Source organism: Arvicola amphibius, chromosome 2, assembly GCF_903992535.2.
Source record: "Arvicola amphibius chromosome 2, mArvAmp1.2, whole genome shotgun sequence".
NCBI classification, from domain to species: Eukaryota; Metazoa; Chordata; class Mammalia; order Rodentia; family Cricetidae; genus Arvicola; species Arvicola amphibius.
The window spans coordinates 3,200,124-3,227,399 of record NC_052048.2 but is presented as its reverse complement, the minus strand read 5'-3'; the positions used below and the strand labels follow the sequence as shown (position 1 = coordinate 3,227,399).

Here is a 27,276-nt window from a genome sequence, read left to right as displayed (position 1 = left end):
CACAAAACATGGCTTCGGGACTGGAGGCCATTGCTTCACAGAACACCCTTTGAGTGCTGGCGGTGTCCTCAGGCATGCTAACCTTGTGCTGGTGTTTCAGTCCTTCAGCATGTGGAGCCATGCGGGTTCTAGCCTTGGTCCTGTGACTTCCTCCATGGCCACTAGCTTTTCTTCTGAATGGAGAGAATTTTTTGTAATACCTAGCAAATTATAAACTCTCAGTAACTGCAATAATTAGTTAAAAATACTAAATTGAAATTTTTTTCCTAGAATTTCAAGTACCTTTATTACAAATTCCTGTGAGCAGCCTACATTTAACTTGACAGAGTTCTGCACCCTGAAGTTAGGCTGGAGCACACCATCTAAACTGCTCACTGACTGACTGCAGAACCTGCTGTTCCCCTGTGCAGTGTGATGTGTGTTAGCGCTTCACAAGGGGAGGAAGACTAAAGGCCTTGCACAGATGCAGGCTGAGTGTCGGTGCAGGGCCATGGGAGGCGTGGAGGCTGGGAGCTGACCTTGAACTGCCACAAAGGCTCCTTTTAAACAGATTAAACGTGGGTCCTGTGTGGATTTCACCTTACTATACAGGCTGTGTTTTAACACTGGGCATTGAGCGTGGGGCTTCCAGAAAGCTAGGCAGGTGCTCTGCTGCCAGGCTCTTTCCCCAGGCGTCACAATGGTCTTATTGCCAAAACACCACCTCCCTTTAAAAATCATGGTGTCTCCAAGCTGGTGTTTGTGTGAGGTGCTGGGAGCGAGCCCAGCCCATCTCTAGCTGAACTACAACCCCACCCCTAAGTTAGATCGCTTTACATGCATCAAGAGAGTTCACTGTAAAGAAGACCTTACTGTAGATACTTGCAGTAAGAAGGAAGTCTGCATTAAACTAGAGGCTGCAGACATAGGAGGTCTGGACAGGTCCAGTTCCTGCCGTCCCTCCTCTCTTAGGTCAGGGCTGGAGTCTCTGCAGACCTGTTGCTTACTTTAGCCCCAGTGTGGCCCTTGACCTGGATGAGAATCCAGTGAGAAGGTGATCCTGTGGCAAAAGCACTAGAGGCCGGGGTGCTGTCGTGCCAGGCCTGGTGTCAGCTGTTATTTCCTCTCCTAGGTGTTGGTCTCACCATCAACATCTTCCCAGCCAGTTCCACTGTTGGTTAGAAAAGGGGATGTAGCTGGGTGGTCGGTAGTCTGTGGCACACGCCTTGAATCCCAGCACTCGGGAGGCAGAGGCAGGCGGATCTCTGTGAGTCGAGACCAGCCTGGTCTACAAGAGCTAGTTCCAGGACAGGTCCCAAAGCTAGTTTCAAGACAGGTTCCTGTCTTGAAAAACCAAAAGAAGTGTGTGTGTGTGGGGGGGGAGGGTATGTGGTCTTAATACCCAAGTCCTCTCCTTCTTCCCCTCCTCTTGTCCCTCCCAATGTCAACCCCCACTGTTTGTAGTAAGCCCTTTGGTCTAACAAAGAAACTAAGCCAGGAAGTGGCAGTGGAACAATTCCCTGTTTTGAAAGTGTTTCAAAGCAGCATTTTTTTTTCTGTTTTAGCACAGAGCGTTTAATATGGGCCACCCTTTACACTGGTGCTGACCTGAAAGACAGGGCTGGAAGCTGTTTTATTAAAACTGCTTGTTTCTTATGCTGAGAAGTTTAGACCTAGAACAGAGGAACCCAGCCCTGAACTGCAGCTGAGCTTGTTCTTTGACTTCCAGCATCCTCAGTTATCAGAGCTGAAATGCGACCTGGTGTACGCTGCCCTTTGCCCGTCTCCGCAGAGTCTGTCACCTGTGCCCATAACCTGCTGCCAGCCGGGTCCGTGTCAGCCTCACCTGTGCGGTCCTGCAGCTTCTGACTCCATAGCACAGATTCAGAGGCTCTGTAACTCTTTGATGGGAGCCCTGGCTGTTCATTATCACATAATTGAATAAGGAAACCGATTAGAAGGGTAACCTCTCCTAAGAGAGCTTTTGTAGTTGACAAGTGTCAGGGCTGAGAGCATGGTCAGAAATGTGGGCAGGAGGATGGAATTTGGACATGAGGTGGAAGCATCAGTGTTGCCTAGAGGCAAGGCCTTTCCTCCACTGCTCACTGAGCTAAGCCCTGCTTTCCTTTCCCTCCAAGAGCTGAAGTACCACCTGAGAGTTAATCTGTTCTCCTCTTCCTGTGTCTAGCGCACTGCTCGGTCTTCCCTCTTCTGTTAGGCTGTTTCCCACCTTCGTTTCTGCTGCTGCCACCCCAGTGAGTCTTCCTGTCCTTCACCTGTACCACTGCCGCAGCCTCCTCATTGGTCCCCTCGTTGCCTTCCATTTGTCTCTGTCTCGTACCCTTCATGATAGGTTTCCTGTGGCTTCATGTCAAGTCTGACTCTGTAGTGTATCCTTCTCAGCACTGAGACTTTTGTTACTGGGCACCTGGGAATATTGAAAAGAAAGCTAAATGGCCGTTAGCTAGACAGGAGGTAGAGGCGAGACAGTTAGACACAGAGGATGCTGGGAAGGAGAAAGGCAGACATGCTGGAGGAGAGGTGAAGCCACAAGCCACGTGGCAATATGTAGATTATTAGAAATGGGTTGGTTTAAGTTGTAAAAGCTCGTTAGTGACAAGCCTAAGCTGTGGCCAAGCTTTTATAATCAATAGTAAGTCTCCATGTTGTTACTGGGAGCTGGCTGTCCTGACAGAAAGGCCCAGCCACAGTGCCAAGGATAGTCTCACTCCCGTTTCCCAGCATCTAGTGCAGTGTCAGGCGCACACAGTCTTCAGTGAAATGCTTTTAAAACTGGGCCAAATTGACGTGAACTCCTTTACACATGCCATTAAAATTTAGCCTTGGCAACTGAAATAATTGGCAAGAATTTTTATATTTTTTTACTTATTATCTATTAAGAATTATTTTCAAATTTTCTGTTTTATAGCTATAAATTACAGTGTTTGCTTTGTGTGTGTTTGAGAGGAGGGGCACACGTGTGGCCGTGTGCCCGTAGAAGTCAAAGGATAGCCTGTGGGAGTCAGTTCTTTCCTTGCACATGGACCCAGGGGTTGAACTCAGGTCCTCACGCTTGGCTTGGCAGCCAGGACCTTGACCTACTGAGCCACCTTGCCAGCTGAGGTTTTCTTAATGGTTAAACTGTTTTCCCTCGTGTAGGACAGCAATGTCCTTGTAATCATGAATAGTGGAATATTACTGTGATTCATGTCCTCATCAAAGAGAGTTGTGAACACAGCGGCAGGAGGTGCAGATCTGTGTGTAGGCAGCAGCTACTTCTGTTACTGCGGAGTGTGCTGACCTTGCATTCACTAGATAGCATGTTCTCTGTGTTGAATTTGTGCTTACAAAGGAGACAGATATTAGGTTCAAGTCAAGTTATCCTTGTGCCCTGAGATTCTTCCCACCAGGTCTCTGTGTTCCTTAGAACATGCTGTTCCACCACGGAGGCCCATTGTGGTTTGGGGGAAATTATTTAATTGCTCTGGGCTAGAGCTTCCTGCTCTGTAAAGCAGATGATGATAATAGTTGTAACTCACAGGGCTGTGCGAGAGGCCAGTGAGTGAACGCGGTGTGGGGCGAGTCTCCTAGCGGCCCTGGCCGCGTCCACGCTGCGTTGCCCCGCTGGCCCCGTCTCTCTTGACTGCTGACTTTTGTGAGTGCGTCTCCCTGCTGGGGTTCTGGTCCTCTGCAGCGGGTGCCTGCTCACCATCAGGCCTCCCACTGTACGAGGCTCTGGGTGAGCACAGTGCCTGGCGCAGCAGAAGGCTCATAAAATGTATTGAGTGAATTAGTAAGTGGGTGGTGGAGCCAGCTGGGAAGGTAAATAGGTCACATGGGATGGAAGGTTGCTGCTTCTGAGGCTGTGGTCAGGTAGGGAGAAAAAAGGAGGTAGGTTTTGTGTGTGTGTGTGTGTGTGTGTGTGTGTGTGTTATACACATAGATGTTATATTGAATATAAATGGAGGAGGTATTGAAATAAGTGTCTATAATGTGCCCTAGCTCTACCTAAATCACCAGTTTTACTTTTGTTTTTTTTTTTTTTTAATTATTTTATGTGCATGAGTGTTTGCCTGCATCTGTATACGAGCACCACATGTATGCATGGTGTCCGTGGAGGTCAGAAGAGGGCATCAGATCCCTAGAACTGGAATTATGCAGAGTTGTGAGCTGCCGTGTGTGTGCTGGGAAACAAACTCGGGTTCTCCACAGGGCAGCTCGTGCTTTTAACTTGAATGGGCCACCTCTCCAGCCACTGGGGAGGTTTGGCTTATAGTGGGATTCTTGATCACCCCAAGGAATTCATGTGGTATGGCTAGTGTGGTGTGCTATGGTATGGAGTGGTACGTGTGGTGATATTTTGTTGATGCTTTAACAAAGCTTGCCTGAAGATCTGAGGGTGGAGCTAGCCACCCTAGTTAACCATTGAGGTCTGGAGCTCTGTACAGGCTGAGTGGAGAGAGGAATACAAGGCGGGAGGAGACAGGAGTTTGGCCCTTTATTGGCTGAGGAGTTAGCAAGTGTTGGCTGTGGCTGGCTCTTTTGTCTCTCTGTCTTTCAGCATTTACCCTGATGGCTGACTCCAGGTTTTTATTATCAAGACCAATTAGAATTCACACAATTGGTGTCCAACATTAGAGCACATATTCATGAAAAAGCCGCTTGCCTGTGGTTTTGCAGCCTCTGGCACATGCCAGAACTGCACGCAGGGGCTCCCACGGGAGTCACCACCCCACCAGCTAGGTTTTTTTTTCTTTTTTTCTCAAGCCACCACCTGGGCTCCAGAGACCACAGGACTTCCCCCACCCAAACTGCTGGCTCTGCCGTCAGGCAGCTCCTGCCACACGTGCTTCTTCTGCACCGTCCCACGTGCGTTTTTTCAGGCTCCCTCTCCCATGGTCACGAGCTTCCCCTAGACCCTCTCTCCCCAGGCTGCCACTCTCTGCTGTTTCCGCCAGACTGTACACCGCGTGTGCTCTCCACTCAGGTGGGGTGCACCTCACATTTCACCATCACTGTCAGTAGGTTTGGTGAGACAACTGGGGAGTCTTAAAGGGGAAGTCAGTTAAAACAGAGTTTTTCCCCACATTAAAAATTGGGAAGCACTATTACAACGGAGGGAGTTAGGTCTCTGTATGAGATATACGCTGGACGGTTGGAAAATGGAACAATCACATGAGGGGATAACTAATTTAGATGGGATTTATGTGATATCAATTGTAAACTATCAGTTTTATCATTTTTGTTGTACTCCTAAAAAAGTTAGCTAATGTGAGTGCTAATATACAAGTTTTAGAAAAACTTATTAAAACAGATCATAGGCGGGACCGGAAAGGTGAGTCAGTGGCCACACGGCTGGACAGCCAGAAGTCCCACTCTCTGGGACCTTCCCAGGGGGACAGAATCTAGCCCCCACCCCCACAATTCCCTAAGCTTTTCTGGCCATCCAGTGTGGTGTGTTCCTGTTGCTGGCTTTCCTTACCCCATCCCACCTTGCCCAAGCCCACTCTTTTCCTTGGAACCCTGCAACACAGCCTGCTCCAGTGCTGAGGGGACCTAAGAGAGGGCAGACCAAGAAAAACTTCCAAGTACTCAGTCAGCCACAGCAAAGATTGGACCAAGACGCCAAGATACTGCTGGCCTCATTTGAAGGAAGAGATGGGTAGGTGCCAATGCAAGAATTCCTCTAACATCCTGAAAAGCAACATGGTAACATCAGAATTCAGCGAACAAGCAACAGGAAGACTTGAACACCCTAACCCAGAAGAATTAGAAGAAAACGACTTTAAACGTAACATTATGAAAATGATGAGTACCCTTAAACAGGAAGTGAGAAACTCCCTTAAAGAAATGGAAGAGAAGACAAACAAAAAGTTAGAAGAAATTAATAAATCCCTCAAAGATACCCAAGAAAACTAAGAAAAAGCAATCAAACTGGTAATGGAAACAGTTCAAGACCTGAAGACTGAAATGGAGGTGATAAAGAAAACACAAACCGAGGGAAGGCAGGATATGGAAATTCTGGGTAAACGAACAGGGACTACAGAGACAAGTATAACCAACAGAATACAAGAGGTAGAAGAAAGAATCTCAGGCGCTGAAGACACTATAGAGGAAATAGACTCATTGAACAAAGAAAACATCAAATCCAACAAATTCTTAACACAAAACATCCAGGAAATCTGGGACACCATGAAAACACCAAACCTAAGAATAATTTGGGTAGAAGAAGGAGAAGAACTACAGCTCAAAGGCCCAGAAAATATATTCAACAAAATTATAGAAAAACACTTGCCCAACCTAAAGAAGGATATCCCTATGGAGGTACAAGAAGCTTACAGAACACCAAATAGACTGGATAAAAAAACCAACCAAACAAACAAACAAACAAAACAGCCCCTCGTCATATAATAATCAAAACACAAAACATACAGAATAAAGAAAGAATTTTAAGAGCTGCAAAGGAAAAAGGTTAGGTAACATATAAAAGGAAACCTACCAAAATTACACCTGTCTTCTGAATGGAAACCATGAAAGCCAGAAGGTCTTGGATAGATATGCTGCAGACACTAAGAGACCATGGATGCAAGCCTAGACTACTATACCCAGCAAAGCTTTCTTTTACCATTGATTGAGAAAACAAGATATTCCATGACAAAAACAGATTTAAATAATACGTATCCACAAACCCAGCTTTACAGAAAGTAACTAGAAGGAAAACCTCAACCCAAGGAAGCTGACAACACCCACAATAGCACAGACCAGACATCGGACAATCCTCCACCAACACAACTCAAAGAAGGGAAACACACAAACACTACCACCAAAAAATAACCGGAGTTAACATCCACTGGTCATTAATATCGCTTAACATCAATGGACTCGATTCACCTATAAAAAGGCACAGGTTAAGAGAATGGATACGAAAACAGGATCCAGCATTTTGCTGTTTACAAGAAACACCTCAACCTCAAAGACAGACACTACCTCAGAGTAAAGGTTTGGGAAAAGGTTTTCCAATCAAATGGACCTGAGAAACAAGCGTGTGTGACTATCCTAGTATCTAACAAAATTGATTTCAAACTAAAATCAATCAGAAGAGATGGAGAAGGACACTTTATACTCATAACAGGAACAGTTCATCAAGATGAAGTGTCAGTTCTGAATATCTATGCCCCTAATATAAAAGCACCCACATATGTAAAAGAAACATTACTAAAACTCAAATCACACATCAATCCCCACACACTAATAGTAGGAGATTTCAACACTCCTCTGTCGCCAAAGGACAGATCAGCCAGACAGAAACTTAACAGAGAAATAAGAGAACTAACACATGTAATGAATCAAATGGACTTAACAGACATCTATAGAACATTCCACCCAAACAGGAAAGAATATACCTTCTCAGCACCTCATGGAACCTTCTTGAAAATTGATCACATATTCGGTAACAAACATCCACAGCTACAAAAAAAATTGGAGTAACCACCTGTGTCTTATCAGAGAACCATGGAGGAAAGCTAGAATTTAACAACAATACTACCGCCAGAAAACCTACAAACTCATGGAAACGGAACAGTCTACTACTAAACCACCCCTGGGTCAAGGAAGAATAAAGAAAGAAATTAAAGTCTTCCTTGAATTCAATGAAAATGAAGACACAACATACCCAAACCTATGGAACACTATGAAAGCAGTGCTAAGAGGAAAGTTCATAGCACTAAGTGCCCACATAAAGAAAACGGAGAAAGCTCACATTAGAGACTTAACAGCACACCTGAAACCTCTAGGAAAAAAAAAAAGACTCACCCAGGAGGAGTAGAAGACTGGAAATAATCAAACTGAGGGCTGAAATCAACAAAATAGAAACACAGAAAACAATCCAAAAAAATCAATGAAACAAAGAGCTGGTTCTTCGAGAAAATCAACAAGATTGGCACACCCCTATCCAAACTAACCAAAAGTCAGAGAACACCCAAATCAACAAAATTAGAAATGAAAAGGGGGACATAACAGACACTGAGGAAATTCAGAGAATCATTAGGTCTTACTACAAAAGCTTGTACTCCACAAAATTGGAAAATGTAAAAGAAATGGACAGTTTTTTAGATAGGTATATACCAAAATTAAATCCAGACCAGGTGAGCAATTTAAATAGTCCTATAAGTGGCGAGGAAATAGAAGCTGTCATCAAAAACCTCCCAACCAAAAGGAGCCCAGGGCCAGATGGTTTTAGTGCAGAATTCTACCAGAACTTCCAAGAAGAGCTAATACCTATACTCCTCAATGTGTTCCACATAATAGAAACAGAAGGGTCATTGCCAATCTCTTTTTATGAAGCTACAGTACCCTGATACCAAAACCAGAAAGACTCAACCAAGACAGAATTCAGACCAATCTCACTCATGAACATCGATGTAAAAAATCTCAATAAAATATTGGCAAACCAAATCCAAGAACACATCAAAAAAATCATCCATCATGATCAAGTAGGCTTCAACCCAGAGATGCAGGGCTGGTTCAACATAACGAAAATCTATCAATGTAATCCATCATATAAATAAACTGAAAGAAAAAACCATATGATCATCTCATTAGATGCCAAAAGGCATTTGCTAAAATTTAATACCCCTTTATGATAAAGGTATTGGAGAGATTAGGGATACAAAGCTCATATCTAAAAATAATAAAAGCAATATACAGCAAGCTGACAGCTAACATCAAATTAAATGGAGAGAAAGAAACTCAAAGCGATTCCACTAAAATCAGAAACACGACAAGGCTGTCCACTCTCTCCTCATCTCTTCAACATAGCGCTTGAAGTTCTCACAATAGCAATAAGACAACATAAAGAGATCAAGGGGGTTCGAACTGGAAAGGAAGAAGTCAAACTTTCATTATTTGCAAATGATACGATAGTATACATAAGTGACCCCCGCAAAACTACCAGAGAACTCCTACAGCTGATAAATACCTTCAGTGATGTGGCAGGTTACAACATCAACTCAAAAAAATCAGTAGTCCTCCTATACACAAAGGTTAAAGAAGCTGAGAGGAAAATCAGAGAAACATCACCTTTCACGATAGCCACAAATGGCATAAAGTATCTTGGGGTAATACTAACCAAGGAAGTGAAAGACCTATTTGACAAGAAGTTTAAGAAAGAAATTGAAGAGGATACCAGAAAATGGAAAGCTCTCCCATGCTCTTGGATTGGTAGGATCAACATAGTAAAAATGGCAATCCTACCAAAAGCAATCTATAGATTGAATGCAATCCCCATCAAAATCCCAACAAAATTCTTCACAGATCAATAATCAACTTTATATGGAAAAACCAAAATCCCAGGATAGCCAAAACAATCCTATACAATAAAGGAACTTCTGGAGGATTACCATCCCAGACATCAAACTCTACAGTAATGAAAACAGCTTGGTATTGGCATAAAAACTGATGTTGACCAATGGAATCAGATTGAAGACCCAGATATTAATCCACACATCTATGAACACCTGATATTTGACAAAGAAGCTAAAATTATACAATAGAAGAAAGAAAGCATCTTTAGCAAATGGTGCTGGCATAACTGGATGTCAGCCTATAGAAGAATGAAAATAGATCCATATCTATCACCATGCACACAACTCAAGTCCAAATGGATTAAAAACCTCAATATAAATCCAGCCACACTGAACCTGATAGAAGAGAAAGTGGGAAGTAGCTGGCAATGCATGGACACAGGAGACCACTTCCTACATATAATCCCAGTAACTCAGACAATAAGAACAACAATAAATAAATGGGACTTCCCAAAACTGATAAGCTTCTGTAAAGCAAAGGACTAAGTCATTAAGACTAAAAGGCAACCTACTGAATGGGAGATCTTCACCAACCCCACATCAGACAAAGGTCTGATCTCCAAAATATATAACTCAAGAAACTAGACATTAAAGTTCTAGATAACCCAATTAAAAAATGGGGCATTGAACTAAACAGAGAATTCTCAACAGAATTTCAAATGGCCACCAAAAGGTGCAAATTAGGAGAGATCGATTGCAGCCTCTTAATGACTTCTAAAGATGGCTAGGAGACACGTCCCATCTGTTGGGGTGAAAGGTGGTGAACTCAGGTGGTGACGGGGACTTACACAGTCCCAGGAAATTATCAGCTGAAGCTGAGTGAGAATTGGCTTTGGTAAAAATTAAAAACTTATGTGGAAAAGGTTTCTGAGTTGATTCTAAAAGGAAAAATGAGACTTTGTTGTTGTGAGGTTGTGATCTGTTCAGCCAGTTGCTTTTGGGGATTTTGAATCCTAGGGCATGGTCTTAAACTGTGTGCATGACAGCTTATAAGCTCAGGGAGAGGGTTTGCCCTCTCTTGCTGCTGCAGTCTCTTGGGTGGACAGAGCTGGACATGCGGCTTGTTCTCCACCCCTGGACAGAACGACTGGACAAAGGCAGCTGGATCAGTGGCTTCTAAACCATTTTGTATCAGTGAGTGTTTACCCCTATTTTATACCTAAACAAATTCCTGAGAACCCTTAACAGACTCTTGTTGCCTCTGCTGCACTCCATCAATTAGCAGGGATAGATGTAAACAGACTGTTCTCACGTTCCCCAGCTGCCTAGACCCAATAACCACTCAGAAACGATATTAATTACAACTCTGCTTAGCCAGTAACTCAGGTGTATTTCTAGCTAGCTAGGCTGTAACAGTGGTCGGCGGGTATCAGACAGTAGACTACCCCAGCGCTGGTGTGGGGCTGTAACGGTGGTCGGTGGGTTGATTTTGTACTTTTGAGATCAGATTCACTCAGTAGCCCAGCCTAGACTTGGATACAAACTTCTCCATTGCTGGACTGCAGGCCTTTGGCATCACACATAGCTTCATAGTGTTTGTTTTTTTGTTTGTTTATTTTAATTTTTTAAAAAATATTTATTTATTTACACAGTATTCTGTCTGCTTGTATGCCTGCAGGCCAGAAGAGGGCACCAGACCTCATTACAGATGGTTGTGAGCCACCATGTGGTTGCTGGGAATTGAACTCAGGACCTTTGGAAGAGCAGGCAGTGCTCTTAACCACTGAGCCATCTCTCCAGTCCTTGTTTGTTTAAGGTGCCTGTGTGCATGCATGTGTACGTGATTGCAGGTGCCCATAGAGACCAGGAGGAAGGAATTGGATCCCCTGGAGTTATAGGTGGTTTTGAGCTAGCTGATGAGGTGCTGGCCATTCAACTTGGGTCCTCTAAAGTAGCAAGCTCTTTTAACCCTGAACCATCTCTCTAGTGCAATTGTAGCTGATTCTCTCCTTTTTTCTTTTTGGTAACTCCTTGTCTGTGAGAATGTATATGAGTTATGACCTGCTGATGCTGTGTCAGAAGTCACTCTGGATTGGTGTCCTTCCACTATCACGTGTACATGTGTGTGCACACGGGTATATATACCCACACATTCACAGAGTCAGAGGAAGGCATTGTCCCGTGACCTAGTCCATTACACTCTATCCTGTGTAAATGGAGTCTGCATGTTGATTTCCTGGCCACCCTGATCCAAATAATCACACAGAAACTATATAAATTACAACACTGTTTGACCAGTGACTTAGGCCTATTCCTAACTAGCTCTTATATCTTAAATTAACCCATTTCTATTAATCTGTGTACCGCCATGAGGCTGTGGGTTACTAGAAAGGTTCCTTCAGTGTCTACCTTGACTCCACCTACTCTCTATTTCTTCCAGCCTGGCTCTATTCTTCCCTGCCACAGGCCAGAGCAGCTTCTTTTTTAACCAAAGGTAATAAAACATATAATATACAGAAAGGAATTCCATCAGTCTTGCTTTCTTGAAACTTGGATTCTCACTGAACAGGAAGCTTGCTGTTTAGACAGACTGGCTGGCCGGTGAGCTCTTGGATCCACCTGTCCCTGTCCTCCACTACTGGGGTTGGGGCTGAGTAGTTTTGCCTGTCTTTTACGTGGTGCTGGAAGTCTGAGCTCAAGTTCCCATGCTTGCAAATGCTCTTGGCTACTGGGCTGTCCCCAGGCCCTGGCCCTTTCTTCTTAACTCCTATATTTAAAGTTCACTGATGGGATAGTGAACATTTTTGAAAAGACATTGAAGTTAAGGAAAAGTCTTTTTACAAAATGAGGGTTCAGAGGTCCTGTTAAGTTACATAAATTAGGAAATCTTACTTCAGACTTGTTTGGAAGGGTGCAGGCGGTGTGTGGGTCGAGCCTGTCAGGTGTATCTGCTTCCGGCTCAGGTGCTCGCATCAGGTAGGCCTTGCCCAGGGTCTGTCCTCTCCCTCCTCCTCCTCCTGCTCTTCAAGGTGTTGAAGTTATTGAGGGACCTTTACAGCGCCGAGCAGACAAACAGAGACGAGGGTGCCCAGGACATTGGGAAGGGCAGGAGCGGAGCTGCAGCTGCTCCTCGAAGCCCTGGCTGCTCCGGGCAGCTTTGCTCATCTTTCCGGACAGACTTCCTTTCAGCCTGCTGGGTGGAAAGCGCGGCCTTGACTGTTGTGAAGTTGACCCAGGGGCTGTGTAGGAGGAGAGGAGAAGCTAAAACTGTGAAGTCAGTCTCTGCTTGCCTTCAGCTCCAGACACTGTGTGCTACCGCAGCCTGGCTTTTCCTGCCACCGTGGCTACGCAGGCAGGAGGATTCCCACCTGTAAGCCAGGATCTGCACACAGCACATTGCCTGCTGGTGGGCTGAGTGAAAGCTGGCTTAGGTCAGGCTTTTGTGAACTTAGACCAGAGTAATAATGGCGTTGACCTTATAACTGTTAAAATAGCCTTTGTCATGGGGTTAAGAAAAATACTGCGCTCCTGCCAATGACATGATGTAGTATCCAGGATTTCCTTCAGAATGAGTGAGGTGAGTGTCCCAGTCGACTCTGTAACTTGGGAGCTGGAGCCAGGTGGATTGCCATGAGTTTGAGGCTATCCTGTGATTGTCCTGTGATTATTAACATTTTCCTTCTGTTGGTTTGTTTATTGTATGCCAAATGCTGTCTTTTCTTTCATATTTTAAAAAGGCTTTATTTTATCTTAAGTTGTGTCTGAGTATGTCTGTGTGTGAGTGTGTCTGTGTGTATGGGTGTGTCTGTGTGGGTGTGTCTGTCTGTATGTGTGTCTGTGCGGGTCTGTCTGTATGGGTGTGGGTGTGTATGTATGGGTGTGTCTGTGTATGGATATGTCTGGGTGTGGATGTGTCTGGGTGTGTCTGTGTGTTTGGGTGTGTCTGTGTGTGAGTGTGTGCATAAATGCAGTGTCCTCAGACCTCAGAGGTGGGTGTCGTTCTCAGGAGTTGTGTTTCAGACTCTCGTGAGCTCCTGCGTATGGGTGCTGAGAGCCGGACTCACGCTGTCGGGAGGAGCTGTGTGTGTCTTTAACCACCAGGCCACCGCTCCAGTCCACTCACTGTTTTGCTATCTGACTGTGAGCCCAGGCTGGCCTTGGCCTTCTGCTAACAGCTTCATGATCCAGCAGACAGGAAAGCTGTTCTCTCTCAGGACTTTGACTCCTCAGCACCGTGAGATTACAGGAGATTTCATTGTGCTTGTTAGAAGCCTGGTCCTGACTTGCAGCATCCTATAAGCAGCCCAGAACTAAAGCCAGTTGTTCATGTAGCTCCCCAAGTTCTGGTCTGGCTTGCAAGCCCTGGTTCATTCTTCAGCGGCAGGGTCCCTTTGAATAAAGCGAACTCCACTCCTAATGTGCGGAGTCAGAAGTGTCCTGAGGAAGGAAGTGGCCCCGTCCGTGTTCTTGCAGTTCACGCCCGTGCAGTCCTCGTGGGGTCTGATCTGCAGTGCAGCTGTGGGTGGCTGCCAACCTGGTTTCCTTCAGTTGCACCTGCTGTGACCTGCTGCATCTTGTTTTAAAGTAGCAGTTTGAGCTAGGTCGGACAGCACACAATCATATCCCATCATCTGGGCACCTGAGACAAGTTTGCAAGTTCAAGGCCAGAGAGAAAGACAAGGAAGGAAGAGACAATGAAATTTGCTTTTTTTTTTTAAAAAAAAAAAGTAGCTTTTGTAAGATTTTGTATTTGTGCTTCTTAAGTAGAGACTATTTCAAAGAGATGTGCTTCCTAAAAAAATAGGACAAAGCCTGGAGGGAGTGGAGCAGCTTCTGTTGTTCTTTTTATGTAGTGGTCTCGCCATGTAGCCCTGGCTGGCCTGTCTCACCTCCTGAGTGTGGGAATTAAAGGTGTACATAAGCACACCTGGCCTACTGTAGCTTCTTGGTGCTGCCAGTTGGCTGTGTCTGCACTGCCCTGTGCCTTAGGTGACAAGGCACACAACACCAGTGCCAATAGAAGAGCAGAACATAAAGACAGCGACAGAACAGCTCTGGACGATGTGACGCTTTCGTGTGTGCGCATCCAGATGTGTTCCCCACTTCCTGATTTAACTGTCATGGGCTTTATCTTCCCCGTCAGTCCCACGTCAGAAAGATAATACATGAGTAAGGTGAGATATCAGTGGCCTGGCATCAGACACCCGCATTCCCAACTCTGGGAGGCAGCGGCAGGAAATCAGAAGTTCCAGGCCACCTGTAGCTGTGTGGGGAGTTGTTGATGGGCTGTGGTTCAGGCCCAGTAGGCTGTCCCACTGCGTCCCCGGACAGCACCAGAGCAGAGATTGCATAAGGGAACCTCTGGTAACAGGGATAGCCGCCTGCGAGAGAGAGCTTTCTGTCTGATGAGTGCGCATATGTGAAGCTGGAACTGGTGTCCATGGACGAGCGTGGCCCTTCCCGAGGCTGGCCTGTCACTGCACAGTGTAGATGGGGCCCTGGAACCAACAAGCAGGGGAGCTTTGTCATTTGACGGCATTTCCTGGAGTTCTCAACTTCTCTTTTTCTTCCAGAAAACTGAAGCATGGGAACAAAATAAGACGGAGGAAGACATGGAAGAGTACGTGTGGGAAAATAGCTCCTCGGAGAGCAACGCTCTCCGAACCCTTCTGCAGATTAGAGCTTCGGAGAGCGGTGCGGTGCCCAGCAGGGACGAGCTGCTGGGGACCAGAGAGGTTGAGGATTACCGGAAGTCCGTTGTTCAGCTGAAGAACGAGGGCGAGAACCAGGCAAACCTCACTCAGTACAAAGAGTCCGTGAAGAGACTGTTAAATCTGGTGTGAAGTCTGCACTAAAGTCGCTGTATCAATTTTGTGGTGTATGTAGTCGCTGGTTTGATATAAACGGGGAAATACTTAAGAATATCATCTATGTCAGACTTCTGTGCACTGCAGTGTGCGGTTGCTGCTTTCTGGCTCTCAGGAGGGGCACAGGTGAGGGGACGTCCACAGTGCCGTCCGCTGGTGCGGTGCTAAGGGAAGTAGGGGTGTCCTGGCTGTGATTATCTGAGCAGCTGTCACACGGGAACAGTGGTGTGGCCTGACTACACAGAGGGAGGAGACCTTTGAGGCTCACACTCAGAACCTCCTGGAGTCAGCCCTTCCCCTGGGCCGTTAAACTGCATCCTTTCCCGGAAGGACAAGGCTGAGCCCCGGGTTCCAGGACTGTTCAGCCTGGGGTGGTTTTGTAAACACCAGAACTTGCATTTGGGTCAGAGGTGAGGACAGTCTTGGAGCTCTTGCATTAACTGATTGGCCAGTTCAGGTTGACCTGAGGAGTCAGGCTGAGGAGTCGGGATTGTGGAATGGTGAAACCTTACCTGTGTTTCTAGCCGAGCATGTTCACCTCTTGCCTGTCTCTGGTTTGCACTGCCTCTCAAGCTATCTAAAGGGAGCAGGGGTTGGGTGTATTTGTTTCCTTATAAAGGTAAAAAGGTTTTTTCAAATTATAGTCATTTCTGAGATTCTTCAAGAAATGATTCATGTTGCAAGAAACCCCAGGAGGAACATCCTTTGTACCTCTACTGTGTTGGAAAATCCCTAAGCACTTCATACGAATTAAAAGTCCATCTGAAGCTGGGCGTGCTCACACATGCCTTAGTCCCGGCACTGGTAACCAGAGTCCGAGGTCATTCTCAGCTACACATCGAGACCCTCTCAAAACAGCACAAAATGGGGCCTGGCGGTGGTGACGCACAGGCAGGAGAATCTCTGAGTTCAAGGCCAGCCTGGTCTAGAGTGAGTTCCAGGACAGCCAGGGCTTCAGAGAGAAACTGTCTCAAAAAACATACAAAGCAAAAAGTGTGAATGACTTTAAAATAGACAATTCCGATGATCTCTAGACACAGTTTCTTGAATTATTTCTTTAAATATGATTTTGGGGGGGGGGGGGGGCGAAAATCCAAGCAGTACTACCACACATATACTTAAACAAAGCTTATGATAATTTAAATCTGGATCTTCTTCCCGCAGATGATGTGGAACTTTATAATACATTAGCAAAGAAATTGATAGACTTTAGAAGCCTAATATTTTGAATCATTAACAAGTCAAGATAAGTTTTTAAGTCAGATTTTTCCTTTTGCTTGATACTCCACTGATAGAGAATTTTTTATATACATTTGTGAATGTGTGTGTGCACATGCCTGGGTGTGTGAGTGTGCATGCATGTGTGTGTGGGGGGCTTGCTAGAGTGTGGGCGGAGGTCAGACAACAGCTTTCTGGGAGGTGTTTCTTCTACTGTGGATCTCACGGGTTGAAAAGTCAGCGGTTAGACAAACACTTTGACCCACTAAACCATCTCTCTGGCCCTTCCTATATATATAAATACACATTAAATATATGGATCTTTAATATATATTAAAAGAAATTGCTGTTTCCTATCCAGTGTCAGCACTGGGGAAAGAGAAAGACATCTTTTAAGCCACCTGACACTTTGTTTGCATGGCTGAGGTAACAGTGTTCTTTTAGACACTTTAATTTTTCTTTCATTAAGTTTAATTTTTAAGCATATGGTGGGTGTTCTTTTACATTTCTTATTGTATGCACATTTATTATTGTGTGCATACATTTGTTATTATATGTTTATTTAATATTATATTTATAAATATTTATAAAATATTATATTTATTGTGTATGTGCACGCCACAGTACTCTTGGTGAAGCTCTCATATGGTGGCTGTTCTGTTACATTTATTATTGTTTGTGAGTGTGCATGTGTGCGCGTATGCGTGCGTACATACGTGTGCGCATGCGTGCACGCTACAATACTCTTGTGGAGTTTGCTCTCATGGTGGTTGTTCTGTTACATTCATTATTGCGTGTGTGCGCATGCACGCGTATGCGTGCATACGTACGTGTGTGCGTGCTTGCATGCTACAGTACTCTTGTGGAGTTTGCTCTCCTTTCCCCTGTGGATCCCAGAGATTGAAGCCCTGATCAGTTGACCCTGGAAAGCAGGAAGCGTTTGCTTGCAGCGAAGTCGATGCCCGAGCTCATCTTCCGGACCTCATCCAGTTTGTCACCCTGTTAAGGTTACTGGGCGCTGACTTCTGAGCCAGGCCACCTGAGTGCCCTATTTTTTCCCTCCATCCCATCTTATAAAGACAGGGTCTCATTTACTCCTGGCTGGCCTCAAAGTCACTTCGATCCTGCCGCATCTTCAGAGTGCTGGGATCATTTGTGCTATCTCCTCCAACTTGTGACCCCCTCCCCTCCCCTCTCTCAATTCAGGAAATGGAAATCACCAGGAAAGTAGACCATTTTACCAAGCCTTGGTCACTTGGTAGGACAGCTTTATTTTTGAATGAAAATGCTGTTTTCTGACAACACCTGGCTCTGCTTTGAGGAACTCCTTCCTGTTATCCTGACCTCTGCTGCCCCTGGCGATGCCAGCCCTGCTGCTCTCCGCGGTACCTAGATGCCCCCATGACCACACAGCAGCAGAGGCAGGCAATGGCAGCACCCAGGGTCACAGAAGCCAGCCAGGCCCCTGCAGTCCCTGGAGCTCCACCCTGGGGTGCTTCGTCCTCAGATGTGAGGTTGCCACTGTGGGACCCCTTGGTTTTGTTCAGTGATTGCTTGCTAACGTTGAGTCGGGAGTGACTGGGCTCCTGGGATGCTCTTGTGTCTGTGAGTCCCAAGAAAGGAGAAACGGTCAGGTTGTCTGGACTGTGGGTGAAGTCTGTGCTCGGTGACGCCTTGCTGACCTCGGTAGCTGTGGACGTGTTCACAGAAATGAATCTTATCCCCAGATCTGTGGTTGGCTTCCTGGAATAGCTGATCCCAGTGTGTGCACTTTGATCTTGATGTGTGGCTGACACAGTAGCCTCCGTGGGCGGCAGCACGCGCTTTGTTCCCTCTGTGTGGAGCCCTGCATTAGCTATGTCCAGAGCTTTTAGAATCCGCAGTCTCTCCCACCATTCAGACGAGGAGCGGGAGTCTAGGTGTGTGGGGGATGGGTGCTCAAAAACCAGCAGATCTGGATCTATGCCTGAAAGATAAATGAGATCACTTAATTATTAATTTTTTTAAAAGGCTACTTTTTATTTATTTGGAAATTTCAGAAATTTTCAGTTAACACAGTATATTAGGCTTAGTTTCAGTGAGGCGGCCTTAGGCACAGTCTGGAAGCCCTGAGGCTTTACCTCACTGGGTCCCCGAACGGAGTCAAATTCCAGTTCTAGCTCCACTCACCACTGAGGTTCAGAGCAGGCCGAGTGCCGAGTTCAGCCGTCCCAGGACACACTGCTGTGGACAAATATGGCTGTGCCGAGAAGGCTTTGTGTACAAAGAAGGCTTTGTGCCAGGGTCCTCATGCTGCCAGCAGCCATGGGGAATACCATATGCCACTTTGAGCTGGCAGAGCAGAGCCGGGAAGGGGGCCCTTTGAAACTGGAAACAAAGCCAGCAGCTACACCCCCCCTTGTTTTTCTGTTAGGAATGCCCAAACACTTGTCTTCACTGGGAAAGGAAAATAAAGTCTGCAGCTTTCCGGCCCCCTGCCGGGGAGCACTGTGGTCCGCTCCCCTCACTCCCCTCCCCTCTCCAACTTTGGCTTCTGTGATGTTTCTCACCCCCATCATTTTGTAAAACATAAAGCAGTGACTTCTGACTTCCTGGTCACTTGTCCTCAGCACTGTGGGGCCTACCCAGACTGCCTGCTTCCCTTTACCCTTGGCTGGTTTGTAGGTGCCACAGTCCCCATCTTCTTGGCTAGTTTCTGACGTCAATATCCTGGGAAGAGGGAGCCGCTCAGCAGTGCCTAATGCCACTTAGGCATTAGCCTCCCTCAGATTGGCATGTGGGCGTGTCTGTGGGATGTTTGATTGGCGGTTGATGTAAAAGGGCTCAGCCACTGTAGAGCCAGGCTGTATAAAACACTGGCCGAGCTCAAGCCTGGGAACAAGCAAGAGAGGAGGCTGCTCAGTGCTCCTGCCTCCAGTCTCCCCCCACCCCCACCCCGCGACTTCCCTTGGTGATTGTTTGTGAGCTGGGAGTCATAGGGTTGTAAAATGGTGGTGGTGGCACACACCTTTCACCCCAGCACTTGGGAGGCAGAGGCAGGTGGATCTCTGTGAGTTCCAGGACAGCCAGGGCTACAAAAAGGATCCCTGTCTTGAAAAAACAAAAATAAATAAATAAGGATTATAAGATGAGACAACCCCCCTACACACACACACACACATACAACACTTAGGGCTGTAAGATGAAACAACTCCCCTACACACACACAACACTTGGCTGCTTTCCTGTTGATGCGAGAAAACACCAAAAGTGACTTCCAGAAGAGGTTTATCTTAGCTTGTGGTTCCGGAAGGAAGAGTGTACCATGGGGGCTGGAGAGGTGGCTCGCTGGTTAAGAGCACTGGCTGTTCTTTTAGAGGACCCAAGTTCAATTCCCAGCACTCAAATGGCAGCTTGCAGCTGTCTGTAACTCCAGTTCCATGAGATCCAGCATCCTCACACAGACACGCATGCAGGCAAAGCACCAATGCATACAGCATAAAGACGAGGAAACCAAGCGCACATCTTCAGATGCAAGTGTGGAGCAGAGAGCACTGGGAGTAAGGCGAGGCCATCTGATCTCATAGCCTGCACCCAGCCACATGCTTCCAGCATGGCTGTACCATCTGAGCCTCCCAGGAGCTCCACCTACTGGGAACTTAGCGTTAAAATACCCAAGCCTGTGCAGGACCCGCCACTCAGATAATCCACAAACCGCGTTTGATGTGTTTATCACTGCAACAGAAAGCGAGCTCAGACAACATCCTTAGTTTTCAGTGATGCATTCCCTTCACTGCACCGCCCCCCCGAAATTCTACAACTGTCCCCACTGTGCTGATGTCTTCCTCTTTCAGGCACGGAACTTGTTTTTCCAGTGTCCTGTCAGACACTTCACCTGGGACACCTGCCATCATCTCTGAGCAGGCTCAGAACCCAAACCCTGACCTCTGCTCCTTGCTTTCCCCACCCCACCACTCATCCTGGGCTATGCTCAGCAGGGGTTGACTCTTCCTCCCCACCATCTCCTTCATTTAAAGGGTAACTAAGGATGTGTCTCAGTGGGGAGCCCCAGGTTCAAGCCCCAGTACCGCGCGCGTACACACTGCGCGCACACACATACACACATACACACCATGCAGCGCTCACTCTGTCTCGGATAAAGTCAACCTGAAGACACCACTCTGTCCTGTTTCCACTGTGGCTCCCGGCGTCCCCACCCCTGTGGCCAGTCCAGGTTTTCCCGCTGTCCTGATGATCTCTCAGAGTTCCTTGCCTACCTCTCTGCCTTGCTCTTTCGCATTTTACAGTTCCTCTTAATGACCTTTGAGCTGCATGCGAGGACATGCATGTGTGTCTCTGTGTGAGTGTGTGTGTGTGTGTGTGTGTGTGAACACACTGACGTGTGCAGGAGCACATTAGAGACGAGAGCGAGGTGTTGCTGAAACACTACAGTCTGGGGACTTAAGCCTGGTGTTGCCAGCCAGTGTCGAGGCTGTGAACCCTTCTAGGGTACTGGCACTTTGTCCCAAAGCCTGTGAGGCAGAGTCCTTACCTGCTGTTATGTTGTACAGAATGGCACTGGTCCCTGGCTCCAGGATGCAGCTCTCCAGAGTTGGGCAGTGGACATGGAGGCAGTTGACATTGTCGTGGATGGGATCATGGAAGAAGACAGCCACGTTACAGGAAACTGAAAAGGCCAAGGGCATCTGCATAGGGTCCTGGCTTCATCAGTAGGTGTGTGTGAGAGAGAGAGAGCCCTGCTATGTAGCCCAGTGGACCTCCAACCTGTAATAGGCCTGCCTTAGCCGGCTAGTGCTGGCATCACAGGGACATACCCACCACAGCTCGCTTTGCTGCTAGACAGACGGACTCTGAGGAACTTCTTTTCCTTTCTGGAACACTGAGATAGCCCAATCTTGTGCTGTGCTTAAAAACTATTGTAACTGGGCCGGGCAGTGGCGACACACATCTTTAATACCAGCACTCAGGAGGCAGAGGCAGGTGGATCTCTGTGAATTTGAGGCCAGGCTAGTCTACAAAGAGAGTCCCAGGACAGCCAGGGCCATTACACAGAGAAGCCCTATCTCGAAAAACAAGCAAAACTGAAACTATATAATATACCTATATGAAAAGAGTCTTTACTTTAAAGCTTTCTCTGATACATTCCCTTCCACAGAGGATCCCTGAGATGTTTTTGTTTGTTTGTTTGGTTGGTTGGTTGTTTATCAAGACGGTTTTCACAGCGATCTGCCTCTCAAGTGATGCGAGCACACTGCCCAGCTTTGTGTTTGGTTTGTTGAGATAGGATCTCATTAAGTAACTCTAACTGGCCTGAAACTTGTTATGTAAACCAGTCTGAATCCAGGCCTGCGGCCTCCTGCCTCAGTGCTGGGATTGTAAATGGATTGATTGGCTGATTGATTATTTATTTGTTAGTTATGGATAGGGACTCACTGTGTAACACTGTCTGGCCCTAACTCAGAGGTCTACCCATCTCTACTTGCTGGAATTAAACACACACCACCACCACACCTCAAAGAATCATTCTGTTTTAGTCTTAGTATTTTTTGTGCATGAGAACATCAGTTGTCTACACAAAGCATTGGAAAGCACCCGTCTGGTTTCCAGGCATAACGTGCTCTCTGAATGCTAAGGTCCCGAGGCCAGGAGTGGAAGCAGGAAGATAAAAAGAAAGCTGTAACCACTGACAAGGGAAGGACAGAGTGGCAGAGATGCAGCTCATTGGAGAGCGAGAGGATCATGTGACACTCGAGGGTGTGGACCTAGGTATAAACCTTGACCCCAGGGAGCCTAATTGGTGTTGTAAAGAGAAGGATGCTGACCTCTGGGATTATCAGGGCCTATTGCATATCACATACTCTTGTTAGCCTCCTTTCTAAACTTGCTCCTTAAAGCACTGTGTGGTCTCTCAGGTGCTAGTGCACAGCTTGGAACGCAGCCTCCTTAGCGGAGCGCTCAGGACCATGGGATGTGTCCGCTGGCTCAGAGACATCACACTCTTAATAAAGCAAGATAACAGAGACACTGTGTACCCCCAAAGTAAGCCGGGGCTTGGGGGAGAGATGGGAGGGCACTGTGGTGGAACCCTGATCTGCCTCTCAGGAGGGTCAGCCACCGGGAGCCACAGCTCCACTCTCACTTCTGGGACAGCCTTGAGTTCTGCATTCCTTATCTTTTCCAGAGGAGAAATGATCTAAGACGATTGATTAATGCTTTGTTAATATACTGGTTTGCAAAAACAGTCCCTGAGGATGGTTCTAGGATGTTCTAAGAGAAAGAAACTGAAAAAGTTCTTATTTAATATTTAGATTTGTGGTAAAGTCATTGATGTGGTAGAGAACAATATTGTTTTCTTTGAGGTAAGATCTTATTGTAACCTGTAGATAACCACAATTTCAGGCAATCCCCCTGCCTCAGCCTCTCAAGTGCTGGAATTACAGGCATCAGCCACCACATCTGGCTTACAGAAAGCTATTTTTATTAGAGATAATTCTTTTTATGAGAAATTTGTTTTGACTTTTTAATTACGTGCATTTGTGTGTTTGTGAGATGGGAGGCATGTGACATAGGTGTAAATACTTGTGGGAAACAGAGATGTCTCTCCAGCCCTTTCCGGTGGTTTTTGTGGAACCAGGAATGTGGTGCCCACCTACAGTCTCAGCTTTCAGGAGGCGGAGGTGGGAGGATCAGGGTTGTGAGTTTAGGGAAGCTTGGGCTGCTTCAAGAAAGGGAGAGGAGGGGAGGGCAGGAGGAGAGGAAGGAGACCTTAGATTCCATGTGTATCCATTCTCCAGCTGTGGACAGAGGTGACAACCTGGGCCCTGCCTTCCTGCCCTGACTCACAGGCTGCTGAGGTGTGTCATGCTGACAGGTCTGGATTGTGTGTGTGTGTGTGAGAGTGTGCGTGTGTGAGCGTGCATGTATGTGAGTGCATGTGTGAGCATGCATCTATGTGAACATGCATGTGTGTGAGTGTGCATGTGTGAGCGTGCATCTGTGTGAATGTGCATATGTGTGTGCATGTGTGTGAGTGTCCGTGGGTCAAAAGGCAGCCTTGGGTGTTGGTCCCCTCTTCCACCTTTGCTCTTGTGTCTTTCCAGGTAGCTTTAAAACTAGGGAAAACTGAAAAAGAAATGAAAGTGTCTTTGTGTTTCAGGTGGCTGTGACCTTGAAGGCTTTGATATGAGTAACGGCTGATATTTACATCTAAATGCCATTTATTATAGAGAAGATGAATCTATTAGGGAAATTTGAAGATAGAATGACCCCACATTCTATCTTCCTGTCCAGTACACCCCATATTTCATATCGATCCAAGAGACAGATCTTATAAAACAGGCACGACGCTGAAACCCTCAAAGTTAGATTAAGAAGAAATTACTAAGCTAGACGTAGTAGTGTGTGTGCCTATAATTCCAGCACTTGGGATTTGGAGACAGAGGACCAAGAGAGTTCAAGGTCAGCCGCCACTGACAAGTGAGTTCAAAGTGGGCTACACAAACCAACAAGGAGAAACACTTCCTGAACTTACGACTGTACAGGACCGACCCAGGATCAAGCCAGTTGACATCCAGCACGGAGCTGGAAGGAGTTCATGAGCCCCAACCCCTGACTGAGGAGTGATTGACAGTTGATGGTCCCGTGGGAGGCAGGGTCTGTATTCTTATTACAAGGGAGAGGCCCATGGTCACAGCGTAAATCGGACTCAGTAGATTATCTTTTTATAAAAGAGAATGTGAAGTTGGGTGGTGGTGGGAGATTTGGGGAAATTGAGGGAGGAGTGGGGATGAGATTATGATCAAAATACTGAAATTCTCAAAAGATATTTTTAAAAGAAACTAACAAATAATAACAGCTTAAAAGTAAATTATTGCAAATCCATTTCGCTCGTTTGCTTGTTGTTTTGGTTTTGAGACACAGTCTCAGATAGTCCAGGCTGGTCTCAGCTCAGTGTTGCTGAGGCTCACCTTGAACTCTTGAGCTCCTAAATGCTGGGATTATAGATGTAGGCCATAGCACCCAGCCTAATGGAAATGCTGGTCTATGAAAAAAAAAAACCTAATTACCCTTGGAGTCCATTTAGTACTTTATCAAAGACAGCAGGATGCCCTGGGTTCTACAGAGTCACAAAGATCTCATTCAAAACCACCTGCTCTGATGATTCCCCATCCTGAGGTCCTCCCCTTCTGTCGGGGCCTTGGGTTCTGATCCCTGGACTCCCCCTCTACCTGGGCCTCCGACTTCAGGGTCCTCCCTGGTCCTCCCTCTGCCTGCCCCTTGTGCTCCGACATCACCCCGGTGGGCTCAGTCAGCCCTGAGCTCACCATCCTTCCTGAGGCAGCAGCTCCGGCTGCACTTCTGGCCGGTGTTTTCCGAGTAGTACTTGAGGAACTGGGCCCCCAGCCTCTGAGACTCCTCTAGGTTCAGGAGCAGCCCTGGGAAGCGGCGGATCCAGCAGTCTCTGTAGAACACAGAGGGCGAGCAGAGCCCATGCACGCTGCAAGCCAGTCCCAACAGCAGCAGCCCCGCCGCCTGCATCTCTGGGCGCTAAAGGGAGGCAGCTGGAGCTGACCATGGGCTGCGTCCAGGGCTTTCTTCTGCAGAGACGGCTCTGCACGTCTTTGTTCCTCCGCAGCTGGGCCCCAGGACAGCGCCCGTCCTGCAGCATCGTCTCTGAACTCTCTCCAGCAGGTTTCGGTGTTTTGACCCTTCCTCTCTTGAAGACTGGGATGCTCCCCTTGGCTTTTCTTCTTTCTCTGGGAGTGAAGTGTCACAGACACCTTTTCCTTCACAGATATGAAGGCCAGGAGAAACCCTAGCCCAGAGCCCTGCTGAGAAAAACAATCACCTTGTCTCTTGACATCAGATTAAGGGAGGCTCTGTTTCCAGAAACAACACCTTGTTTTGTGAGGTGTTCAGTATAGGCTGAGGAGCTGGTGACTTCATTCCCCCCACCCCCAGACAGGGTTTCTCTGTAGCTTGGAGCCTGCTCTGGAACTGATTCAGTAGACCAGGCTGGCCTTGAACTCACAGAGATCTGGCTGCCTCTGCCTCCCAAGTGCTGGGATTAAAGGCGTGCGCCACCACTGATCGGCAGCATGACTTCATTTCTTTTAAGTTCTGTATTGTTCAGGCTCCCAAGAAAACCAGTTCATGCACTTACTTATTTGACTTTTCAAAACTTGAAAGAAAAAATATTTAAAATGTTTAATGTCTCGATAACTGCAAACTGATTGTATACTTATTTACTTGTTAGGGCCAGCAGTTTTCACATAAGCCAGTCATGCAAGCCAGTTTCTTCCTAATGGAAACGAAAGATTCAACCCCTACCCCTGCATTCTAAATGCTCATAATGTAGGTGAAATACAACAGCCATTGAAGGGCATATGTGGCTCCTCAGGCCTGGTGACCCGAGGTCCATCTCCAGTAGCCCCTGTAGAGGCAGGAGAGTGGACCCCACAGAGTTGTTTTCTAACCTGTACACATGTGCCTGTCTCCCCACTGCACATCACACACACGATTCATGCTCACATGTGCATTCATACACACACACAAACGTGTACGTGCTCACCCCCCCCATGTACACACACGTGCACACACGCATGCTCTCACATACCATGGTGCTCTAGCTCTCTACTACCCTGTGGCCCTGAGGCTCAAACTCAGGACGTCAGACTTCCTCAGCAAGCACTTTGACCAGCCAGCCACACCCCAGAGTTCTTTATAATAGCATGCTTTTGTATGCAGCCTTGGGACCTTGTGCGTGCCAGCTAATATTTTACTGCTGAGCTGCATGCCATCCTAGGATGTTCTTGAGAGAGTTAAAAGTGAGATGTGGATCTAGACAAAAGCCTTACACCCACCCCACACCCCACCCCCGCCAAGCCTAATCCAGTAGGTCTGCTGTGGGGATCAGAACTGTTAGATTTACCCGAGTCCCAGCTGACATTCTAAGAATTTTGGGAACGCTGCCCTTGACTTTTTGAACTTGTCCACTTTCAACCCCCATACTTTTGAGAGGATCTCCCTATGCAAACCTGGCTAGCCTGGAACTTGTTATGTAGACCAGGCTGGCCAATCTTCAACTCAGATCTGACTGCCTCTTTCTCCTAAATTCTGGAATTAAAGATATGTACCACATGACTCCTTTTGCTGGGGAAATGTTTTTCTTAACTCCAGGTATATAGTATTTAAAATAGATACACAAATCAAATATTTACTGAGAGTAAACCGTAAAGAATTTTAATTAACAATTCATTGCTTTGCATTTAATTTTACCATTTACTAAAAGTAAACTTGTATGCTGATATGCATGTTTATTTTACATAAAATATTTTTAGAATTTGACAATTTCATTCATGTATATAATTTATCTTGAGCATATTCTCCCCCTATTAATTTCTCCACTAAGCGCCTCCCAACTTTCAGGTCTCCCCACTTTTGGCATCCCACTGAGTGCTGCCTGCTGGAATGTTGGCTGCTCTTGTTGGCATGATCTCATGCAGGGACCCGTAGTGTCTGTGAACTCATGAATGCCACAGCCATGTCACATTCAGAAGACAGCCCCTCATAGCAACCTCCCCACCCTCCCGCTCATATTTTCTCGGCCGTCTTCCTTGTTCTTTCCCAAGCACTGGGGGAGGGTTGCATAGGTGTCCAGTTTAGGGCTGAATCTTCAGTCACGTCTCTGCATTTTGACTAGCTGTCTGTCTCCACCCCGCTGCCCACTGCAGAAAAGATTTATTCAGCCAATGTGATCTATGGATATGAACACAATAGTTAAAGGTGATTTGACAACATAGCCATTTAGCAAAGCAGCAGGGGCGGACTCCCCTGGGGCTGTGACCTGCCAAGTGGTGGATGTGCTAACATTAAGATGTGCATTCACAACGTCTTGAAATTGTAGTTTA

General features: G+C 46.6%; 2 protein-coding genes across 2 annotated transcripts in view; one reads left to right on the top strand and one right to left on the bottom strand.

The window, feature by feature from the left end:
- The window catches only part of Mrps35 (mitochondrial ribosomal protein S35), a 34,355-nt gene extending 19,152 nt beyond the window's left edge, over nt 1-15,203 (top strand). The window contains exon 8 of the mRNA XM_038320969.2: nt 14,855-15,203. Coding sequence (XP_038176897.1) covers nt 14,855-15,124 — 270 coding nt within the window. The 3' untranslated portion in view covers nt 15,125-15,203. The remainder of the gene's footprint in view (nt 1-14,854) is intronic.
- Nucleotides 15,204-17,637: 2,434 nt separating this feature from the next.
- On the bottom strand, nt 17,638-24,904 carry Mansc4 (MANSC domain containing 4). Its single transcript, XM_038320808.1, has 3 exons — nt 24,691-24,904; nt 20,898-21,032; nt 17,638-18,332 (listed from the first exon to the last, which is right to left on the bottom strand). The coding sequence occupies exons 1-3, from the start codon at nt 24,902-24,904 to the stop codon at nt 17,701-17,703; spliced, it is 981 nt and encodes a 326-aa protein (XP_038176736.1). The 3' UTR covers nt 17,638-17,700.
- Nucleotides 24,905-27,276: the final 2,372 nt, after the last annotated feature.